The sequence below is a fragment of the Triturus cristatus genome, chromosome 10 (assembly GCF_964204655.1).
Source record: "Triturus cristatus chromosome 10, aTriCri1.1, whole genome shotgun sequence".
Lineage (NCBI taxonomy): Eukaryota > Metazoa > Chordata > Amphibia > Caudata > Salamandridae > Triturus > Triturus cristatus.
This window is the reverse complement of record NC_140593.1, coordinates 1,236,226,398-1,236,245,788: the sequence shown is the minus strand read 5'-3', so window position 1 is coordinate 1,236,245,788 and position 19,391 is coordinate 1,236,226,398. Positions and strand designations below refer to the sequence as shown.

Here is a 19,391-nt window from a genome sequence, read left to right as displayed (position 1 = left end):
TCCACCGGCAGGCGTATACAGACTTTGTGGAGGGACGCCTGGCTGCCAGAATGATATCACAGACTTCAGGAGGCAAGTCAAATGGCATCAACTGCCGCCGCTCAATCTCCACGCATGGAGGTGGAGGCTGGACAGGTTCGGGTGGAGGACCGTCCCCTGCTGCTGCGACAGAAGATCCTCCCGAAGGGGCAGACGTATCGGGGGATCGGTCAACAGACTGAGTAGCTCGGGATACCAGTATCTTCGTGCCCAATCCGGTGCCACCAAGATGACTTGGGCCCGGTCGTGCCTGATCTTCTTCAGCACTCTGGGCAGAAGTGGTATAGGCGGAAAGGCGTACAACAGACCGCAACTCCACTCGTGACGAAAAGCGTCGCCGAGCGAGTGCCGCCTTGGAAATTCCAACGCGCAGAACTGCTGACATTGCGCGTTCTCTTCGGTGGCGAATAGATCTAACCAAGGCTCTCCCCACTGCTGAAAGAGACCTTGCGCCACTTCGGAGTTCAGACGCCATTCGTGATCCATCATGCACCGGCGTTCAGAGAGCCCGCCAGATGTTGAACCACTAGGGTGACGCCCTGGTGTTCCAGCCACGTCCAGAGGCGCAGAGCCTCCTGACAAAGGGTCCACGACCCCACCCCGCCCTGTTTGTTGCAATACCACATGGCGGTGGTGTTGTCCGTGAACACCTGCACGACACTTCCCCTGACAGAGGGAAGGAAGGCTTTCAGTGCAAGCCGGATCGCTCTCAACTCCAACAGGTTGATGTGGAGACGAGACTCCGCCGGAGACCAGAGGCCTCTGATCTCCGCCTCCCCCATATGGCCACCCCAACCCAGGAGGGACGCATCCGTCACTACGACATGCTCCGGTTGGGGAAGGGAGAGGCTCTTGCCCTTGACCCACTCGCGGTCCGTGAGCCACCACTGCAACTGCTGTGCAGTGCCCTCCGAGATCAAGACATGGTCGGACAGGTTGCCGTGATGCTGGGCCCACTGAAACTTCAGGTCCCACTGCAGAGCCCGCATGCGCCGCCTGGCGTGATGCACTAGTAGGATGCAGGAGGCCATCAGCCCCAGAAGCCGCAACACTAGCCTGACCGAAACCCGGGATAGAGGCCGAAAGATGGGAATCAGGGCCTGTATATCCCGGACCCGCTGTTCCGGTGGATGGACCCGGAACTGCGCCGAATCGAGAACCGCTCCGATGAAGAGGAGCTTCTGAGAGGGACTCAGGTGTGACTTCGGCACGTTGATGGAAAACCCCAGCAAATGCAGGAGATCCGCGTAGTCTGGAGGTGGGAGACGACTGCCTGGGGCGAGCCCGCCTTCAACAACCAGTCGTCGAGATAGGGGAAGACTGAAACCCCTGATCTGCGCAGATGAGCTGCGACCACCGCCAACACTTTCGTGAACACCCGAGGGGCACTGGTGAGGCCGAAGGGGAGCACGGTAAACTGAAAGTGCTCTTGGCCCACCGTGAACCGCAGGTAACGCCGGTGGGCCGGCAGGACGGGGATATGAAAATATGCGTCCTGCAAGTCCAACGCTACCATCCAGTCTCCAGGGTCTAGGGCAGCTAAAACCTGAGCCAACGTTAGCATCTTGAACCTTTCCTTTCGGAGGAAGGCATTGACGTTCCGGAGGTCCAAGATAGGGCGTAGGCCCCCCTTGCCCTTCTTGGGAACCAGAAAGTAGTGGGAATAACAACCACGACCTACTTCTGGACTCGGAACGCGCTCGACGGCCCCCTTGGCCAAGAGAGCCAAAACTTCCTCGCGGAGAAGATTCAAATGATCCCCCGAGATACGGTGGTGCTGCGGTGGCATGGCTGGAGGGGTCGTCTCGAAGGGGAGGGAGTAGCCCCTTCGGACGATTTGCAGCACCCACCTGTCCGATGTTATGGACCGCCAGTGGAGCAGGTGATGGCGAACTCTGCCGCCCACTGGCGTGGTATGGGCCTGAAAGCTCGGACTAGGAGGGCTTTGAGGCGGATGCTGTCGGGGTGGAAGTGGGCTGACCACGTCGGCCTCCATTTCCGCCACGGCGGAAGCCACGTCCGCGACCGCGCGCAGGTTGGTTCTGCGGCTGGTGGCTTTGCGGACGTGAGGAGGCGCCCCTTCCTTGGCCACGAAAGGGGCGAAAAGCGGAGGTGTGCGCCCGCGGAGCCGAGAGGCCCAAGGACTTGGCCGTAGCCCGGGAGTCCTTAAAGCGGTTCAGCGCACTGTCCGCCTTCTCACCAAACAGGCGAGTGCCATCAAAGGGCATGTCCATGAGGGTGGTCTGGACATCCCCGGAAAATGACATGGACCGCATCCAGGCGTGGCGGCGGAGCGCCACCGTGGTTGAAATCGCCCGACCCAGCGAGTCCGTGGTGTCAAGCCCACATCGTATGGCGTGCCGTGCTGCATCCCTCCCATCGGCCAAAGCCTGGGTAAGACGCGTCCGGACCTCCTCCGGGCACAGGGGCAGCACGTCCTCCACCGCATCCCACAGGGAATGGGAATAACGGTCCAAGAGACAGGCGGTATTTAAGGACCGCAGGCCCAAACTAAGGGACGAGAACAGTTTCTTGCCAAACTGCTCGAGTCTCTTGGAATCCCGGTCCGGCGGAGCGGTCGGGAAGGAGGATTGGGAGGTAGAGCCCTGGATAACCAGACTCTCGGGGGTGGGGTGTTGGGACAGGAAACTGGGGTCGCCCGGAGCAGGGCGGTGGCGCCTGGCAACGTTCCTATCCACAGGAGGAACTGTGGAGGGCTTGGACCAGGTGCCCTGCAGAACGTCAGTGAGGGCCTCGTTGAACGGCAGCAGAGGCTCAGTGGAGCTTGCTGAGGTTTGAAGCACCTCAGTGAGGATGGTAGTCCTCACAGCCACGGCAGGCAACTCGAGCCCAAGGGCCTCGGCCGCCTTGCGCAGCACCACAGAAAATGCTGCACCCTCCTCCGAAGCCACGGTCGGAGGAGAAGTGAATCCAGTGTCTGGCGAGGTGTCCAGCCCACTGGCCTCCCCCAGTTCATCTGCCCAGTCCTGAGAAAGCTGTGACTGAACAGCCAGAGGGTCCTCGAACCCCTCCCAGTCGCCCCCTTCTTCAGATTCCTGATAAACAGGAGGAATGATCGGAACCGGACTGTAGAGATGGTAGGACTCAAGCGGCGTCGGATGCGGCGTCGGTCGACGCCGCGGCGGCGCCGGGTCCGGATGAGGGCTAAACTGGGGTGACGGCGCCAAAGGCGTCGGCGGCACCGGTGACGGCGTCGGTGGTTCAGGCGTCGGCGCCGGTGGAGGAGTGACTAGGTCAACCGGCGTCGACTGGGGCCCAGGCATGGGCCCCGCGGGGACCTGCGGCGTCGAGACCGGAGTCGTCGACGGCGCCGGGGCCGGAGCCGCCGGCAGGCAAGATCGCCCAGTCGAGTCCGCGGGGCCCGAAGGCGCGCCAGCGGGCGTCGACGGCGGGGCCAGGCTCCTCATGGCCGAGAGGAAGGCACTGATCTCCGCCGGCGCCGCGTCAGTCCCAGGGACCGGAAGGTATGGGGGCGGACGCGGCACCTGCGGCTCCGCCGGAGCCGCGGGGGTGGAACCACCCTGACCCTCGGCCGAGTCGCGCGACCGGCGAGGGGAGTCCGAAGAGCGGTGTCGCCTCTTGGACTTCTTTGAGCGTTTGGACTTACCCGACGACTTGGAGCCGGACGATCGATGGCGTCGGCTAAGGCTCGACGATCGATGGCGTCGGCTAGGGCTCCGCGAGCGATCCTTGGACCTCCTCCTGGACCGGGATCGCGCACGACGCGGAGCCGAGTGGCGAAGCTCGAGAAGCTTGCGGGACCGCTCCCGCCTAGCCTTCGAAGTCAGGGCCTGGCAGTCGGTGCACGACTCCGCGTCGTGGTCGGGGCCTAAGCAGTAGAGGCACCGGCGGTGGTGATCGGTCACCGACATCAGTCGATGGCAATCCTCGCAAGCCTTGAACCCAGGCATCCTACCGGCACCAGATGTCGACAGACAAGGATCAAAAATGATCAAAAAAGATTTAGTCAAAAAAGACTAAAAGGGGTAGCTCTCCCGGATCTGCGCTTACTGGCGCGGAAAAAAGAAGAACTGACGTCAGCGCGCGAGGGCGGCGTCTAAGTACTCCGACGACGTCATCCCGGCGCACGACGCCGACGACGGACGCGGAGCCGCAGACGACGCCTAGCGACGCGCAAGGGGTATTGCTGACGAAAAATCTTCCGGATCCAGTCTGACGCCTGGGGATATTCTAAGGTGAGGAATCTAACTAACGTGTTTCTTTCAGATATGTTGTCTCCTCAAGCGGGCTACCACCGCGAGGCATTTTGTAAAGACTAGGTCCTTCTTGGGGACCAGAAACTAGTGGGAACAACAACAACCACTCCCTACTTCTGGCCCAGGAAAGCACTCAATGGTCCCCTTGGCCAAGAGGGCCGCAACTTCCTGCTGGAGAGTCGCCATGTTTCCCCCCGACATGCAGTGGTACAGAGGTGGCATGGCTGGAGGGGTGGACTGAAAGGGAAGGGAGTAACCCTTGCGGATGATCTGCAACACCCACTTGTCCGATGTGATCGCGTGCCAGTGGGGGAGGTGATGGCGAATCCAGCCACCCACTGGCGTGGGGTGCTCCCCAAAGCTAGGATCACGATTTGGAGGCAGAAGCAGCGGAGGTGGACTGTCCCCCACATTGATTCCCAGAGCCGCCCCTGCGGAAGCCGTGGCCGCGCTGAGGCTGGTTCTGCACAGGCTTGCTGAAGTAATGTGCCTGGGCGCCCCTGCCTTGGCCACTTAAGGAACGAAAACCAGGAGTGGCTGGGCTCTTCGTGGAAAGACCCAAGGACTGTGAAATTTCTTGTGTCAATTTCTGCAAAGTTTAAATATTCTTTAAAAATCGTAACATTTCGGAAATGTAATTGCTTATCTGTTTTGGATAAAGGTCCCAGTACTGAGTCTAGGTACCCAGTACTGGATTACAAAAGTAACGAGAACATACTATACCTGCAACTTGAATTTTCTTCCATAGGGAATCATTGACTGTTTTCTATGAAATATTTTCCAAGAGTCAACTTTTAAAATAGCAAAATATTGTCTAAAAATCACAGTAATTAAGTCGACTTTCATCACTTGATTCTAAGTACTGACCCAGGACTGAATCTAGGATCCAGTCCTAGAATTCCAAAAGTAATCCTAAAAGTAATCTGTTGCAAATAACTTGAAACTTCCATTGAACTCAATGCATTATTGTGTTTAAAATAATGTTGCCTATTGCAACCACTTGTAACTTTCTACAAAAAAGTCAATTGCATATTGCAAAAGTATTTATATAAAGCATCTCATTCTGAGAAAGTATATTTTAATACCTATTGTTGGTTCTAAAATAAGACAAGCATGTATTTTTTATATATAAACCATTGGCCTAGAGTTCAGTTATTGAGTGTGTGAGACCATTTGCTGGCTGAGTGTGTGCAACAAATGCTTTACACTGTCCTCTGATACTGCCTTACTGCTCGAGCAAGCTACCACTTTAGAGAGTAAGGTTGTATCTAACTTTAGCCTCTGCCAAACCTCTGGGGACTGAGGACTCTGTACACCCTGTACCTATTTGGGAACAGTATATACAGAGCCACTTTCTCACAGTGGGAGGTTGTCATTATGAACTCCACAGCACCATAATGGCTGCACTGAAGAGTAGGAAATGTATTATCAAACCTCTCAGCACATTAAACCCACACTGATGCCAGTGTGGGATTTAATGTAAAATTCACGACAGATGGCATCTTAGAGATGCCCCCTGAAACTCGACCAACTCCAAGTGACCTGACTAAGTGGTTGCGCAAGCTGCCACCACCAGACATGTTTCTGAACCCCCGGGTCAAGAGCTTGCTGCTCTCCGGGGCCTGAAACTATGTACATCCTGGGACGAGGTGCCAAGCATCCTCCCCTAGGATGGGCAGGGTTCACGAAGGAGAAGCTTCAAAGGCATGCCGCTTTTGTGAGCTTCTCCAGACCAACTTGCTGTACTCAGCAACTGGTCCCCACTGGTTCTACCCCTCACTTTGGGTAGGAGACCCGGCAGGAAAAACAAAGTGAGGAAGAGAGGTGTGCCCACCTCTGCCAACTCCAACCCTAAGGTGGGGGAGGCGAGGTGAAGCACAACCTCGAGTCCCCGCCATCTTGAGGATGGGGGACCCAGCTAACCAGGGACAGGCTCCTACCCCCCTCCCACTTTAGAGTGGCAGAATAGGGGGTGTACCCACCACAGGGAAGGGACCCATTGGTCCCTGTCCTTTACGTACCTGCAACACCCCTAAATTTAGTATTTGGGGGCATCCTGAACCTTCCTTCCTCAGATCCAGCAACCACAAGAGAAGGACGAGAAGCCGTGCAGAGCTAACAAGGACAACGCTCACTGACTTGGCCCCAGCCCTACAGGCCAGTCTCCAGTCGAACCTGCTCCTGCAAAACTCTGGCGTGTCCAGCGGGCAGCAACCTCAAAAACCACGGAGGACCTGCCTGCATTCACTCTTCAAGCTGTTTCTCCCGTGAACACTGGACGTGCTTGAACTGCAGATTCTGGTGCCAGCTAGAAACCGCGAATCCAGCACACTCTGCACCCGCCAAGCCAGGCCTGTGACTGAGTGAACAAACACCACGAGGAGGTCCCCCTGGCGATCCTGACCCGAGATCCAGCGACCCCTGCCCTGCCTCAAGCCTCTAGACGACGCCTGCACCCTCAATCCAGGAGACCCCCCCCCCCCCCACGCCACCCCCCCCCTACTTCTGACTCTGAAAAATACTCACAACTGTACTTACCCTTAACTCAATTTTCTTCCATAGGAAACCATTGACTATTTTTCTGTGAAATTTCTTCTAAGTGTTGATTTCTGCAATCTTTAAATATTCTTCAAAAATCGTATAATATCTGAAAACGTAATTACTTACCTGTTTTGGATAAAGTTCCCAGTACTGAGTCTAGGCACCCAGTACTGGATTACAAAAGTAACGAGAACATACTATACCTGCAACTTGAATTTTCTTCCATAGGGAATCCTTGACTGTTTTCTCTAAAATATTTTTTAAGTGTCAACTTTTAAAATAGCTAAATATTAGTTAAAAATCATTACAGTACTTAAGTCGACTTTCATCACTTGATTCTGAGAACTGACCCAGGACTGAATCTAGGATCCAGTTCTGGAATTACAAAAGTAATCTAAAAAGTAATCTGTTGCAAATAACTTGAATTTATCATTGAGCTCAATGTATTGTTGTGTTTAGAAATAGAGTTGCCTACTGCAACTACTTGTAACTGTTTACTAAAGTCTATTGCATATACAAAAGTATTTATATGAAACATCTCCTGTCGAGAAAGTATATTTGAATGCCAATTGTTGGTTCTAAAATAAAACAAGCATATATTTTTTATATATAAACCATTGGCCTAGAGTTCAGTTATTGAGTGTGAGACCATTTGCTGACTGAGTGTACATCAAATGCTTTACACGGTCCTCTGATACTGCCTTACTGCTCGACCAAGCTACCACTTTAGAGAGTAAGGTTATATCTAACTTTAACCCCTGTTAAACCCTTGGGGTCAGTGGACTCTGTACACCCTGTACCTATCAAGGAACAGTATATACAGAGCCACTTTCTCACAAACAGTGAAGCTACAGATAGAGATTCCCGAAATCCGTTGGCGTCGACAGCGCGGAAAAAATGGAACTGACGTCATCATGCAAACGAGGTCTTCTTATGGAGCCGGTGACGTCAGCGGAGTCGCGAGCGGAGCCGTCTTTGTGACGTAGTCTTCGACCTAATCGGCGTGGACTGCTACAAAAGTTTCCGAATGTTGATGGCGCAGGGGATATTCACAAGGTGAGGAATCCACTGGCAGATTTATCCATCAGAAAGGAATGCGGTTTCATGTAATACATTACTTTTGAAAAATCACATGGAGAGAACACTAATAAAAATTTCAGAACTGACAAAAAGCAATACTCACTTGTCCTACTCTGCAGGTGTGCACAAACATCATGATGTAGGCATGTGCTGCCGTGAGGGCGTGCAGTAATGGAGTGGCCTGCGCTGATAAGGTAGCATCCACAACGTTGCCGGCGCATGCCAACTCCCTTAGCAGAACAGAACCTCCGGGTGACTCAATGGGCCGATGTAAAGGCTCCAAGGACGACAGGATGGAGTCCAGCTGGAGGAGTCCTTCTTGCAACACCTTTGGCTCGTGAGACAGTGTCTGACAGAAACATAAAAAAAAAAAAGAAAAATTGTTACTTAAGCACGGGACAGGATTGACAATTGATATGGAATCAAAGGCTATGACTGTTTCAAAAAGAAAAACTCGAGCTCTCAAGGAAAAGAGCTTTTGAACTTTAGAATACAGCAACATTATCCAAGAATGCACAGCTATTGTTCACAAACCAGACCATACTGCAGACTAAACAACCAGCATAGAATGCACAGATATGAAACCAATGAAAAAAATCATTTGACAATCTTTGCTGTCATTTTTCTCTAACTTCCTAATTTCTCCGTGGCCATCTGATGCTTAACAGGTGAAAGTCAAATATTGAAAAGACACCTCAGCCACCTAGTTCTCCTCTTATTTCTTTAAGATATTATCCTTGGTGTAGGAAGCTGGCTCTGTATATACCTTTCCAAAGTGAGGTATAGTGTGCACAGAGTCCAGTGGATCCCCAAAGGCTTACAGAGGTCAAAGTAGATAATACCTTTCTCTCCATTTGTGGAAGTGTGGGCGAGCAACAAGGCTTTATCAGAGGGTAGTGTTAAGCATTTGTTGTACTCACTCGGGCAAGAAATTATAGCACACACTCAAAGACTGAATTCGGACCAATTGTTTTGTGTAAAAATATTTGTTATATTTTATTTTTAGAACCAAGCATGCCTTGGTGCAGGTAAGTATATATAGTACTTTTCTGGTATAATGCAGGTGAATGCAGTTGGCTTTGTTACAGGCAAGTCAAATGTTCAGAAACAGTTAAAGTTACTTTGCAGTTACTTCGCAATTACTTGGTGATTACAGTTAGATTATTTTTCAGATTACTTTTTCTACTCCGTGAGATATGCCTAGATATCACATTGGGATATTTCCTAGAGAAAAGGAAAGTAAAACAGTTTCTCAAAACAGTTTAGGTTCCCATACAAAACAAACTTGACACTATGAAGATTTCAGAGGAACAGTCAATGCAATCCTATGGAGAAAAGGAAAATGCTACTTACCAGTATGTATTTGTTCTTGGCATGTAGAGCTGCAGAATATCATACTTTTGCATAGATCGCCATCTGGTGTTGGGCTTGGATGCTTGCACCTTGTTGTCTTGGAAGAAATCTTTTGTAGCCACGAGATAGGGGACTGGACAATAGTGCACATGGGCATCGACTGCATCCTCAGATTGTTTTTCCCCACAATGGGAAATGGAGTTAGTAAGAAACAGAAAAGATGTGCATGTGAATGTATCCAAGATAGATAATACTGGAACAGATACAGGTCCCAGGTGGGCGTGTGTGGATCTGCAGCTCTAAATGCCAAGAACAGATTCATACTGGTAAGTAGCATTTTCCATTCGAGGCATATGAGCTGCAGAAATTCATAGTTTTGCATGGACTGTATAGCAGTGTCTCCCCTAGCGGTAGTCACCTGTATCCGTTGTAGTGGTTTGGAAAAGAGTCTTAAGAACAGTCTGGCCTACAGAAGCCTGTTGCTTGGCCTGCACGTCTACACAATAGTGTTTGGTGAAGGTGTGTGTTGTAGACCATGATGCCGCTTTACAAATATCTTCTAGGGGAATGTTTCCTAAGAATGCCATGGAAGCCCCTAGTTTGCGTGTTGAGTGTGCGCTAGGGGGGATTGTTAATGTGCGTTTTGTTTTCTAGTAGCATATTTGAATGCATTTAACTATCCACCTGGCAATCCCAGCTTTGGAGATGGGGTTTCCTTTATGCTGTGGAGAGAAAGCTACAAACAGTTTGTCTTTCTAAATGGTTTAGTCCGGTCAATGTAATAAAGTATAGCTCTTGACGTCAAGTGTGTGAAGGGCTCTTTCTGCTATGGAATCTGGGTTTTGAAAAAACACTGGTAATTCTACCGATTAAGGTGAAAAGCAGAGATTACTTTGGGAAGGATTTTTGGATTTGTTCTAAGATCCCCCTTGTTACTATGTATTTGTAAGAATGGTTCTTGTATGGTTAAAGCCTGGATCTCACTCTCCTGAGAGGTGATTGCGACAAGGAAAGATACTTTCCATGTAAGGAACTGCAGTTCGTGTTTGTGTAAGGCTCAAATGGGGGACCCATGAGCCTAGTAAGGACAATGTTTAGGTTATGCACTGGAGAGGGTGGTAGTCTGGGAGGAATTATCCTTTTCAGGCCTTCCATAAAGGCTTTGATAGCGGGTACCCTGAACAATGTCAAATGTTGTATGTTTTGCAGGTAGGCAGCAAGAGCAGCCAGATGTAATCTTATGGATGAGTATGCTAGATTACATCTTTGTATATGCAGCAAATAGCAAATGATGTTCTGAATGGACGCATCAAGTGGGTCAACTTTGTTATTGCAGTAAATGACAAATCGTTTCCATTTGGCTGCATAGCAAGCGCTAGTAATAGGACGTCTGGATTCTTTGATAATCTTCATAAAGTCCGGTGGGAGGTTAAAGTAACCAAACTCTAGCACTTTAGGAGCCAGATTGCTAGATTCAGTTGTGCTGGATCTGGGTGCTGTATCTCTCCATGGTTCTGCGGCAGCAGCTTTGGGGAGAGGCGTAGTTTTTGCTGTGGAAGTACTGAGAGTGCGTGGAGTGTTGTGAACCATGGTTGTCGTGCCCACGTGGGAGCAACTAGGATCATTTTGAGAGACTGTTTGAGCTTGCCTATGACTAGTGGAATGAGTGGAAGCGGCGGAAAAGCGTACGCAAATCTGCCTGACCAGTTCATCCATATTGTATTGCCCTTGGACGACAGGTGTGGAAACCTGGCGGCGAAGGTTGGGCATTTTGTGTTTGTGTGTGGCGAATAGATCTATGTCTGCATGGCCCCACATCTGGAAAAATGGTTGAACTTGAGGATGAAGTTCCCATTCGTGTATCTGCTGTGTCTGACGACTTAGCAGATCCGCCATCTGATTGTGAACTCCTGGAAGAAGTTCTGCCAGAAGATATAGGTTTTGTGGAAAGATCCATCTCCATATGCTTTGCGCTAGATGAGACAGCTGCAAAGAATGCGTTCCTCCTTGTTTCAGTATGCAATACATTGCTGTCATATTGTCTGTGCGGACCAGGACAGTCTTGTTGAGGAGATGTGTTTGGAATGAATTTAGTGCTAGAAATATTGCTAGTAATTATAGGTGATTGATGTGGAGCACTTTCTGTTCAGTGGTCTACCTGCCCTGGACTGTGTGGTTTAGGAGGTGGGCTCCCCAGCCGGTGAGCAATGCGTCGGATGTTGGCACCATCTGTGGAACTGGCTCTAAGAACGGCCACCCTCTGGAAAGGTTTTGTGCGTTCCACCAGTGCAGAGAGCGATGTGTGCGGCTGTCCACCAACACCAGATCTGTAAGTTGACCTCGAGCCTGGTTCCACTGACGTGCTAAGCATTCCTGTAAGGGGCGCATCTGAAGTCTTGCATGAGGAACAAAGAAAATGCAAGAGGCCATCATTCCTATGAGCTGATTAAACACTCGAGCTGGGAGGGAGTGTTGGGGTTGAAATTTTGCGATGAGGGTTTGCATACTGGTTATCCTGGCTGGATTGGGGTATGCTAGGGCTTTGAAAGTGTCTATTGTGGCCCCTAGATTCGGATGTACGTAGGAGGGCTGTAGATGCGACTTGGTGCGGTTTATTGTGAACCCCAAGTCGTGCAGCAGTTGAATCGCATGATAAGTGTGAACACACTGGTTGTATGACTTGGCATTTATCAGCCAGTCGTCCAGGTATGGAAACACATGTATCTACTGTCTTTGCAAGTGGGCGGCTACTACAGCAAGACACTGAATACCCTGGGGTGCTGTGGTCACCCCGAATGGGAGTACTTTGAACGGATAGTGTTGGCCGTCCACTGTGAACCTTAGATATTTCCTGTGAGCAGGGAGTATGGGAATATGGAAGTAGGCATCCTTGAGATCTAATGTGGCAAGGAAGTCGCCTTGCTGAAGCAGTGGCAGGACTTGAAGAGTGATCATGTGAAAATGATCTGACTGTAGAAATTGAGAGGTCTGAGGTCCAGTATTGGTCTTAGAGTACCGTCCTTTATGGGAATTAGGAAATCTAGGGAGTAGACCACGGTCCCGTGATGCTGTAAAGGAACTGGTTCTATTGCATGCTTTTGAAGCAGTGAGAACACTTCATGGTTGAGGAGCGTTAGATGTTCTGTGGACATTGGACGCTGTTTGGGCGGTATGTTAGGAGTTGCAGTAAATTCCAGGCAGTAACCATACTTGATAATTTGTCTTACCCACCTGTTTGTAGTGATGGAATTCCAGACAGGTAGGAACTGCGAGAGTCTTCCTCCGACCGGAGTGGAATGGTCTGGAGGAAAGTCACTGTTTGTTAGTGGGGGAGGTGCGAGTATTGTTACCTCGGCCTCTCCCTTGGTTATTATTTCCACTGTACCCACCTCTGAAATATCCCTTGCTGGGGGATGTTTGTGTGGGGTTTTTATAGGAGGAGGCAGTGTTTGTACTGATGTTTTTGGAGGCGCCCCTACAAAAGGAGCAACGAAAGGAGCCTCGTGTTGAAGGAGACTGTAAAGCTCCCACAGATTTTGCAGTCTCAGTATCTTTTTGCATTTTCTCTAAAGCTGTGTCTACTGCTGGGCCAAAAAGTTGTTGATTGAACTGTTGATTCAGTATAGTAGTTTGCACTTGTTTGAAACCAGAAATGCGCGACAATGCATGTCTACGTAATAACGTGATCGGTGTCCAGGCTTTTGCAGGAGCAAGATGTGTTCCTGATTTTGGCACAGGCTGTTTTTTGGACACTGACGTGCGGCTTGCTCGGTGTCGAGCTGTCGAAAGGCTTCTCTTTTGTCTGAGCCGGGCCAGTGGCCGAGGCTTCCGAAGTTTTTTCGGTCAGAACTAAGGCCTTCAGGCGAAGTCTTGACCAGAGCCTTTTGTTTTTCGAGTGGGATTGGGGATGGGGCAGTTGTACTCACTCGTTGACCTGGAGTGATGTGGTCATCAGAGTCGGTCCTCCGCTTCGGATACGATGTCAAGCTCTTCCGAATCCTCTGCCTCTGGAATGTTGGGGCCTTCATCGAAGAGGTCTTCTGGCACCGGTGCAGCCTGTTGCGCCATAACGTGTCGTTGAGCCTGGCAACCACGAATAGTCTTCTTGGAACGGAAGGAGGTGCAGGCTTGGCAATCCTTTTCATCGTGTTCTGGCGAGAGACAAAGGTAGCAGACCTTGTTTTGGCCACTGTGAGGGAATTTACCTATACACTGGGGCCATTTTTTAAAATATGGTTCTTTCCACTGGCCGTAGGCCCGAATGGCATTGATAGGCCCAGTGGCCCAAGCAGAATATCGGAATAGAGTAATTGAGGTATGGCATTGAAAGGCACGCGAACAAAAACAATACCGTCGAATTTGTGATGCCTTGCGCGTCAAAAACTTTGGACATAGGGTACCGGAGCTCTGAAATTACATCTGAACACGATGGACGAAAAAAAACAATCTGAGGATGGAGTCTATGCCCATGAGCACTATCGTCCAAGGGAGGAGTCCCCTATCTCGTAACTACAAAAGACTTCTTCCATGACAACAATGTGCAAGCATCCGAGCCCAACACCAGATGGGGATCTATGCAAAAGTATGAATTCTGCAGCTCATATGCCTCGAATATAGGGTTATCGTTTTCCAGGTAAGTAAACTGTCCTGGGGGCTGATTTTCTGGAATTAGAGCAAGGGTTCTCACTGCGTTAAGGATGCACTCAAAGAGCACCCAAAGCAGGACTAGGGCGGCCGGGTGCAGAGTGCTGAAGCCCAATGTTATCCAGTGGAAGAAAGGGGGCCTCCAGTTGGTGGCTGCGCACAGGTTCACCAAAGGGGGATCAAGACACAGTGCACCTACAGCAACACATCGAGAGCCCTGTTGGTTTCAACGGGAAAGCTCAGAAGATATTCAGGTAAGTTGGGATGTCGTGGGATGCCGGGACACTATTGGTTGGTCCACCCAAGGGCGTAGGGAATCCTCCAGGTAGGGGCTGCAGGAGTCATCAGGAAACTTGAGGTAGGTTTGGGATCATCAGTTCCCAGGTCAGTATCACCGGGGAAACTACCTCATGGTGTTGGGCCACTCTAACTCGGCCTGTGGGCGCCAGGTGCAGATTTGGCAGGAACCAGAGTGTTGGTGAGCAAATCCGGAGCTCACAGGAGACAAAGTCTTGTTAGGGAAGGCAGGGCAGGTCCTCCGGGTTATAGGGGGTGCTGCTGAACGCACCAGGATTGCGCTGGAGGAGGTCAGGACAGGCAGGTAGGGCTGGGGCCAAGTCAGTTGGTGTTGTCCTCTGCCTCCTTCAGCACAGCTCTTTGGTCCTTTTTTCTCATCGGAGGCGGCATGGTTCGGGGCTGCCCCTGAACAACAAGCATTAAAAATGCAATTGGTCTCGCCTTTCATTAAGTTAAAGCCATTTGTTTTGCTCTACAATACCATTAGCAAAGCAAATGGCTATAACTTAATCAAAGGCGAGACCTATTGCATTTTCAATGCTTGTTTTTATATTACAAATGAGGCATATGTGATTTAAGCCCTAAGAATTGGGGTGTCTTCTTTAGATTTATCACCTAAACAAGAGCAGTGGTAGGAGGTAACAAAACTAAAGGTCTTTATGGTACCACATAGCTTGCGTGTAGAGGCAGTTAACCTGGCAACAGGTGAGCTGTTCAAGTGTACAAACTCGCACCACGAGACATCCAGCAACGCAGAGTGACCTTTTACCCAGCTGGATAAGGTGAAAGGATGAATGGAGGGATGGATGGATGGATGAGTGAAAGGGTGGATGGAGGACTGGACGAGTGGATTGATGGATGGAAGGATAGATGGATAGGTTTTTAAATGGTTGAATATTGATATGAATGGGCACACAGATGGAAGCTACCAGTGATTCAATGTAATTCGAGCATGCTCTCCCTCTCAGTGAGCCAGCCTGGGCCATGTGCCAGGAACTGGGCACCGTAGCTCGCTGTGCTATGAGAACACGCTGTCTTCATTGGTGAGGTCCCAAAAACCTAAACATGCCCAGGGTTCTTGTTCCCCCTATGAAGACAGAGGTTCGGGCCACGCTGCTCCTCTCTGAGATAGGCCATGATGGTTCATTAGTATGAGGTCAGTCCTTTACTGCAGTTCTGGCCACAACAGGCGTACGTGCTCAGATTAGTTTCCATTTTATATTTTTCACTCTCCTGAGCTAACAAAATTCTGAGCTTTAAGACCAGGCTGAATGACCGTATTAAGAACTTTATATTTTAAAAAGCTGGAAGCCGTGGAGCAGCCTGAGGCGGATCGGTTTGTGACGCTGCCCTGCTGAGTCTCATACGATTGTACCCATCTGGAAATTTATTTTTTTCTCTGGAAATCTGCTTTACTTTTCACTGCGTAATGTTGAAAGGAATATGCTACTTACCAGTATGCATCTGTTCTTGGCATGTAGAGCTGCAGATCTACACACTTTTGCATAGATCGCCATCTGGTGTTGGGCCCGGATGTTTGCAGTTTGTTTTTCCTCTTGGAAAGTCTTTGGAAGTCACGAGGTCGGTGACTCCTCCGTTGGTTTGTATTGCGCATGGGCTTCGGCTCCATCCTCAGATTGTTTATCGCCAACAGGGAAAGCTGGAGCGTAGTAATAGTGAAGAAACCCATGTGTGTTATATCTAAATAAGATAGACTGGAACAGATACAGGTAGCCGGGGAGGCGGGTGGGCGTGTGTAGATCTGCAGCTCTACATGCCAAGAACAGATGCATACTGGTAAGTAGCATATTCCGTTCGAGGCATATGAGCTGCAGATTACACACTTTTGCATAGATTACATAGCAGTTCCCAACCCTAGCGGCGACCACCAGTATCTGTTGCAGTGGTTTAAAAAAGTGTTTTTAGTACAGCCTGGCCCACATTAGCTTGTTGCTTGGTTTGCACATCTACACAGTAATGTTTAGGGTAAGTGTGCGGTGTTGACCATGTAGCTGCTTTGCAGATATCTAAGGGTATGTTCCCTAGAAAAGCCAAAGAAGCCCCAATCTTTCTTGTAGAGTGGGCTTTAGGGGGAACAGATAGCGTGCGTTTTGCCTTGTGGTAGCAAATCTGTATGCATTTTACAATCCACCTAGCTATCCCTGATTTAGAGATGGGGTTGCCTTCATGTGGTGGAGAGAAAGACAGTTGTTTTGTCTTTCTGAAAGGTTGTGTTCTCTGGATATAGTAAAGTAAGGCCCTTTTAACATCCAGTGTGTGTAGAGCCCTTTCTGCAACAGTTTGGGGTTGCGAGAAAAAACCCGGTAATTCTACTGGTTTAGATGAAAGGGGGAAATGACTTTGGGTAGGAATTTTGGGTTAGTCCGGAGGACAACCTTGTTCGGGTGCATTTGGAGAAAAGGTTCTTGTATAGTAAGTGCTTGTATCTCACTGATCCTTCTAAGGGAAGTTATGGCTACAAGGAAAGCTGTTTTCCATGTGAGAAATTGCAGTTCACATTTATGCAAGGGTTCGAAAGGTGGTCCCATTAGCCTTGTGAGCACTATATTTAAGTTCCACACAGGTGAGGGTGGTACTCTGGGGGGAATGATTCGTTTTAGGCCTTCCATGAAGGCTTTAATGGCAGGCACTCTGAAAAGTGATAGGTGCTGTCTGTTTTGTAAGTAAGCGGCAATTGCTGCGAGGTGTAGCCGAATGGATGTATATGCTAGGTTACACCTTTGTAGATGGAGTAAGTAGCATATGATGTGCTGTATGGATGCGTCTAGAGGGTTGATTGTGTTATGGCAATAAACAACAAATCTTTTCCACTTGGCAGCGTAGCAGGCTCTAGTGGTAGGTCTTCTGGCTTCTCTGATAACATTCATACAGTCAGGGGGAAGGTTAAGGTATCCGAATTCTAGGATCTCAGGAGCCAGATCGCAAGGTTGAGCTGAGCTGGGTCCGGGTGTCTGATCTCTCCATGGTTCTGGGTTAGGAGGCATGGTGAGAGGTGTAATTTTTGGTGTGGCACTACCGACAGTTCCAGCAGCGTGGTATACCACGGTTGTCGGGCCCATGTTGGAGCTACTAGAATCAGCTGTTGAAGCTTTCGTACCACTAGTGGAATTAGTGTGAGAGGTGGAAAGGCGTACGCAAATTTGCCTGACCAGTTCATCCATATCGCATTGCCTTTGGACAATAGGTGTGGGTATCTAGCGGCGAAGCTTGGGCATTTTTTGTTTTCGTGGGTGGCGAAGGTCTATGTGTGGATGCCCCCACATCTGAAAGAACGGGTGAAGAACATGCGGGTGAAGTTCGCACTCGTGGATCTGCTGCGTCTGTCTGCTGAGCAGATCTGCCATGGTGTTTTGGACTCCTGGGACATGTTGGGTTAGGAGAAAGATTGTGTGTGGAATTGCCCATCTCCATATGCTCTGTGCTAGTTGAGAGAGCTGTGGAGAGTGTGCCGCCTTGTTTTTTTAATGTAGTACATGGCCGTCATGTTGTCTGTGCGAATAAGGACTGCCTTGCCTAAAATGTGAGTGTGAAAGGATTTTAGGGCTAGTAAGATTGCCAGTAACTCCAGATGGTTGATGTGGAGTAACTTTTGTTGCGGCGTCCATGTGCCCTGCACTGTGAGGTGTAATAGATGAGCTCCCCAGCCGGAGAGCGATGAGTGTTAGGATTATTTGTGGAACCGGGTCCAGGAAAGGTCGACCTCTGGAAAGATTTGTGGTGTTCCACCACTGCAGAGAGCGATGGGTGCGACCGTCTACCAACACCAGATCTGTCAGTTGCCCAAGGGCCTGGTTCCATTGGCCCGCTAAGCACTCTTGGAGTGGACACATCTGGAGTCTTGCATGAGGCACTATGAAAATGCAAGAGGCCATCATCCCTATCAGTTGCATAAACACTCTTGCTGGGAGAGTGTTGAGGTATGAATCTTTGACGCAAAGCCTGAATGCTTGCAATCCTGGCAGGATTGGGGTAGGCTATGGCTTTTGAGGTGTCTATGGTGGCACAGAGGTATTGCTTCATGTGGGATGGTATAAGCTGGGACTTTTGGTGGTTCACCGTGAAACCTAGTTGGTGAAGTAGTTGGATTGTAGTGGCGGTGTGAAGTACACATTGGTTGTAGGATGTGGCTTTTATTAGCCAGTCGTCCAAATATGGGAAGACGTGAATGTGCTGTCTTCTGAGATGTGCCGCCACTACCGCTAGGCACTTGGTGAATACCCTTGGTGCTGTTGTGACCCCGAATGGGAGCACCTTGAACTGGTAGTGTTGCCCATCCACTACAAATCTGAGGCACTTTCTGTGAGCATGGTGTACCGGAATGTGAAAGTATGCGTCTTTCAAGTCCAGTGTGGTGAGAAAGTCGTTCTGGGAGAGGAGCGGAAGTACCTGCTGAAGTGTTACCATGTGGAAATGGTCCGAATGCATGTATGTGTTTAGAGGCCGGAGATCTAAGATAGGTCGTAGAGTCTCGTCTCTTTTTGGTATCAGAAAATATAGAGAGTAGACCCCTAAATTTTGCTGATTGGCGGGGACTTGTTCTATCGCCACTTTTTGTAGGAGGGAGATTACCTCCTGTTTTAGTAACATGGAATGTTCTTGTGACATTGGGCGTTGCCTGGGTGGAATGTTGGGGGGGGGGGGGGGGGGGGTAGATGTCAATTCTAGGCAGTACCCTGAACGAATAATTTGGGTCACCCATCTGTCTGATGTGATTGACTCCCAGACTTGAAGGAAATTTTGTAGTCTGCCCCCGACCGGAGTGGGATGGTCTGGAGGGAGCAGGGGGAAGTTATTGGGTAGGCGGTGTGGCAGAGCAGGCGGTATTTGTTTTGCCTCTGCCTTTATTGTTATTGCCTCTATAGCCGCCTCTTTGATAACCCCTTGTGAAGGTGGATTGAGCAGGGGATTTGTAGGAAGTGGACGCGCTATCTGAGGAGTAGCCTCTGCCCGTGCCCCGAAAGGAAGAGCGGCGAAAGGAGCGCCTAGGAGGGTGTGACTGCAGGGCTCCCATAGATTTCGCCGTATCTGTCTTTTTTCATCCGAGGGCCTCATCTACCTTTGGACCGAATAGATGATCTTGATCAAATGGATGATTTGATATGGAGGCTTGTACCTCAAGTTTAAAGCCTCAAACTCTCAGCCAAGCATGGCGACGGAGGACGCTAGTGTTAATGGCCC

General features: G+C 49.9%; 1 protein-coding gene across 5 annotated transcripts in view; it reads right to left on the bottom strand.

The window, feature by feature from the left end:
• HUWE1 (HECT, UBA and WWE domain containing E3 ubiquitin protein ligase 1) overlaps positions 1-19,391 on the bottom strand; it is a 1,878,220-nt gene that overhangs the window by 1,415,518 nt on the left and 443,311 nt on the right. For all 5 annotated transcript variants that reach the window (XM_085629865.1, XM_085629862.1, XM_085629866.1 and 2 more), the window contains one exon: positions 8,002-8,247. In XM_085629865.1, the coding sequence (XP_085485991.1) occupies positions 8,002-8,247 (246 nt within the window). The remainder of the gene's footprint in view (positions 1-8,001; positions 8,248-19,391) is intronic.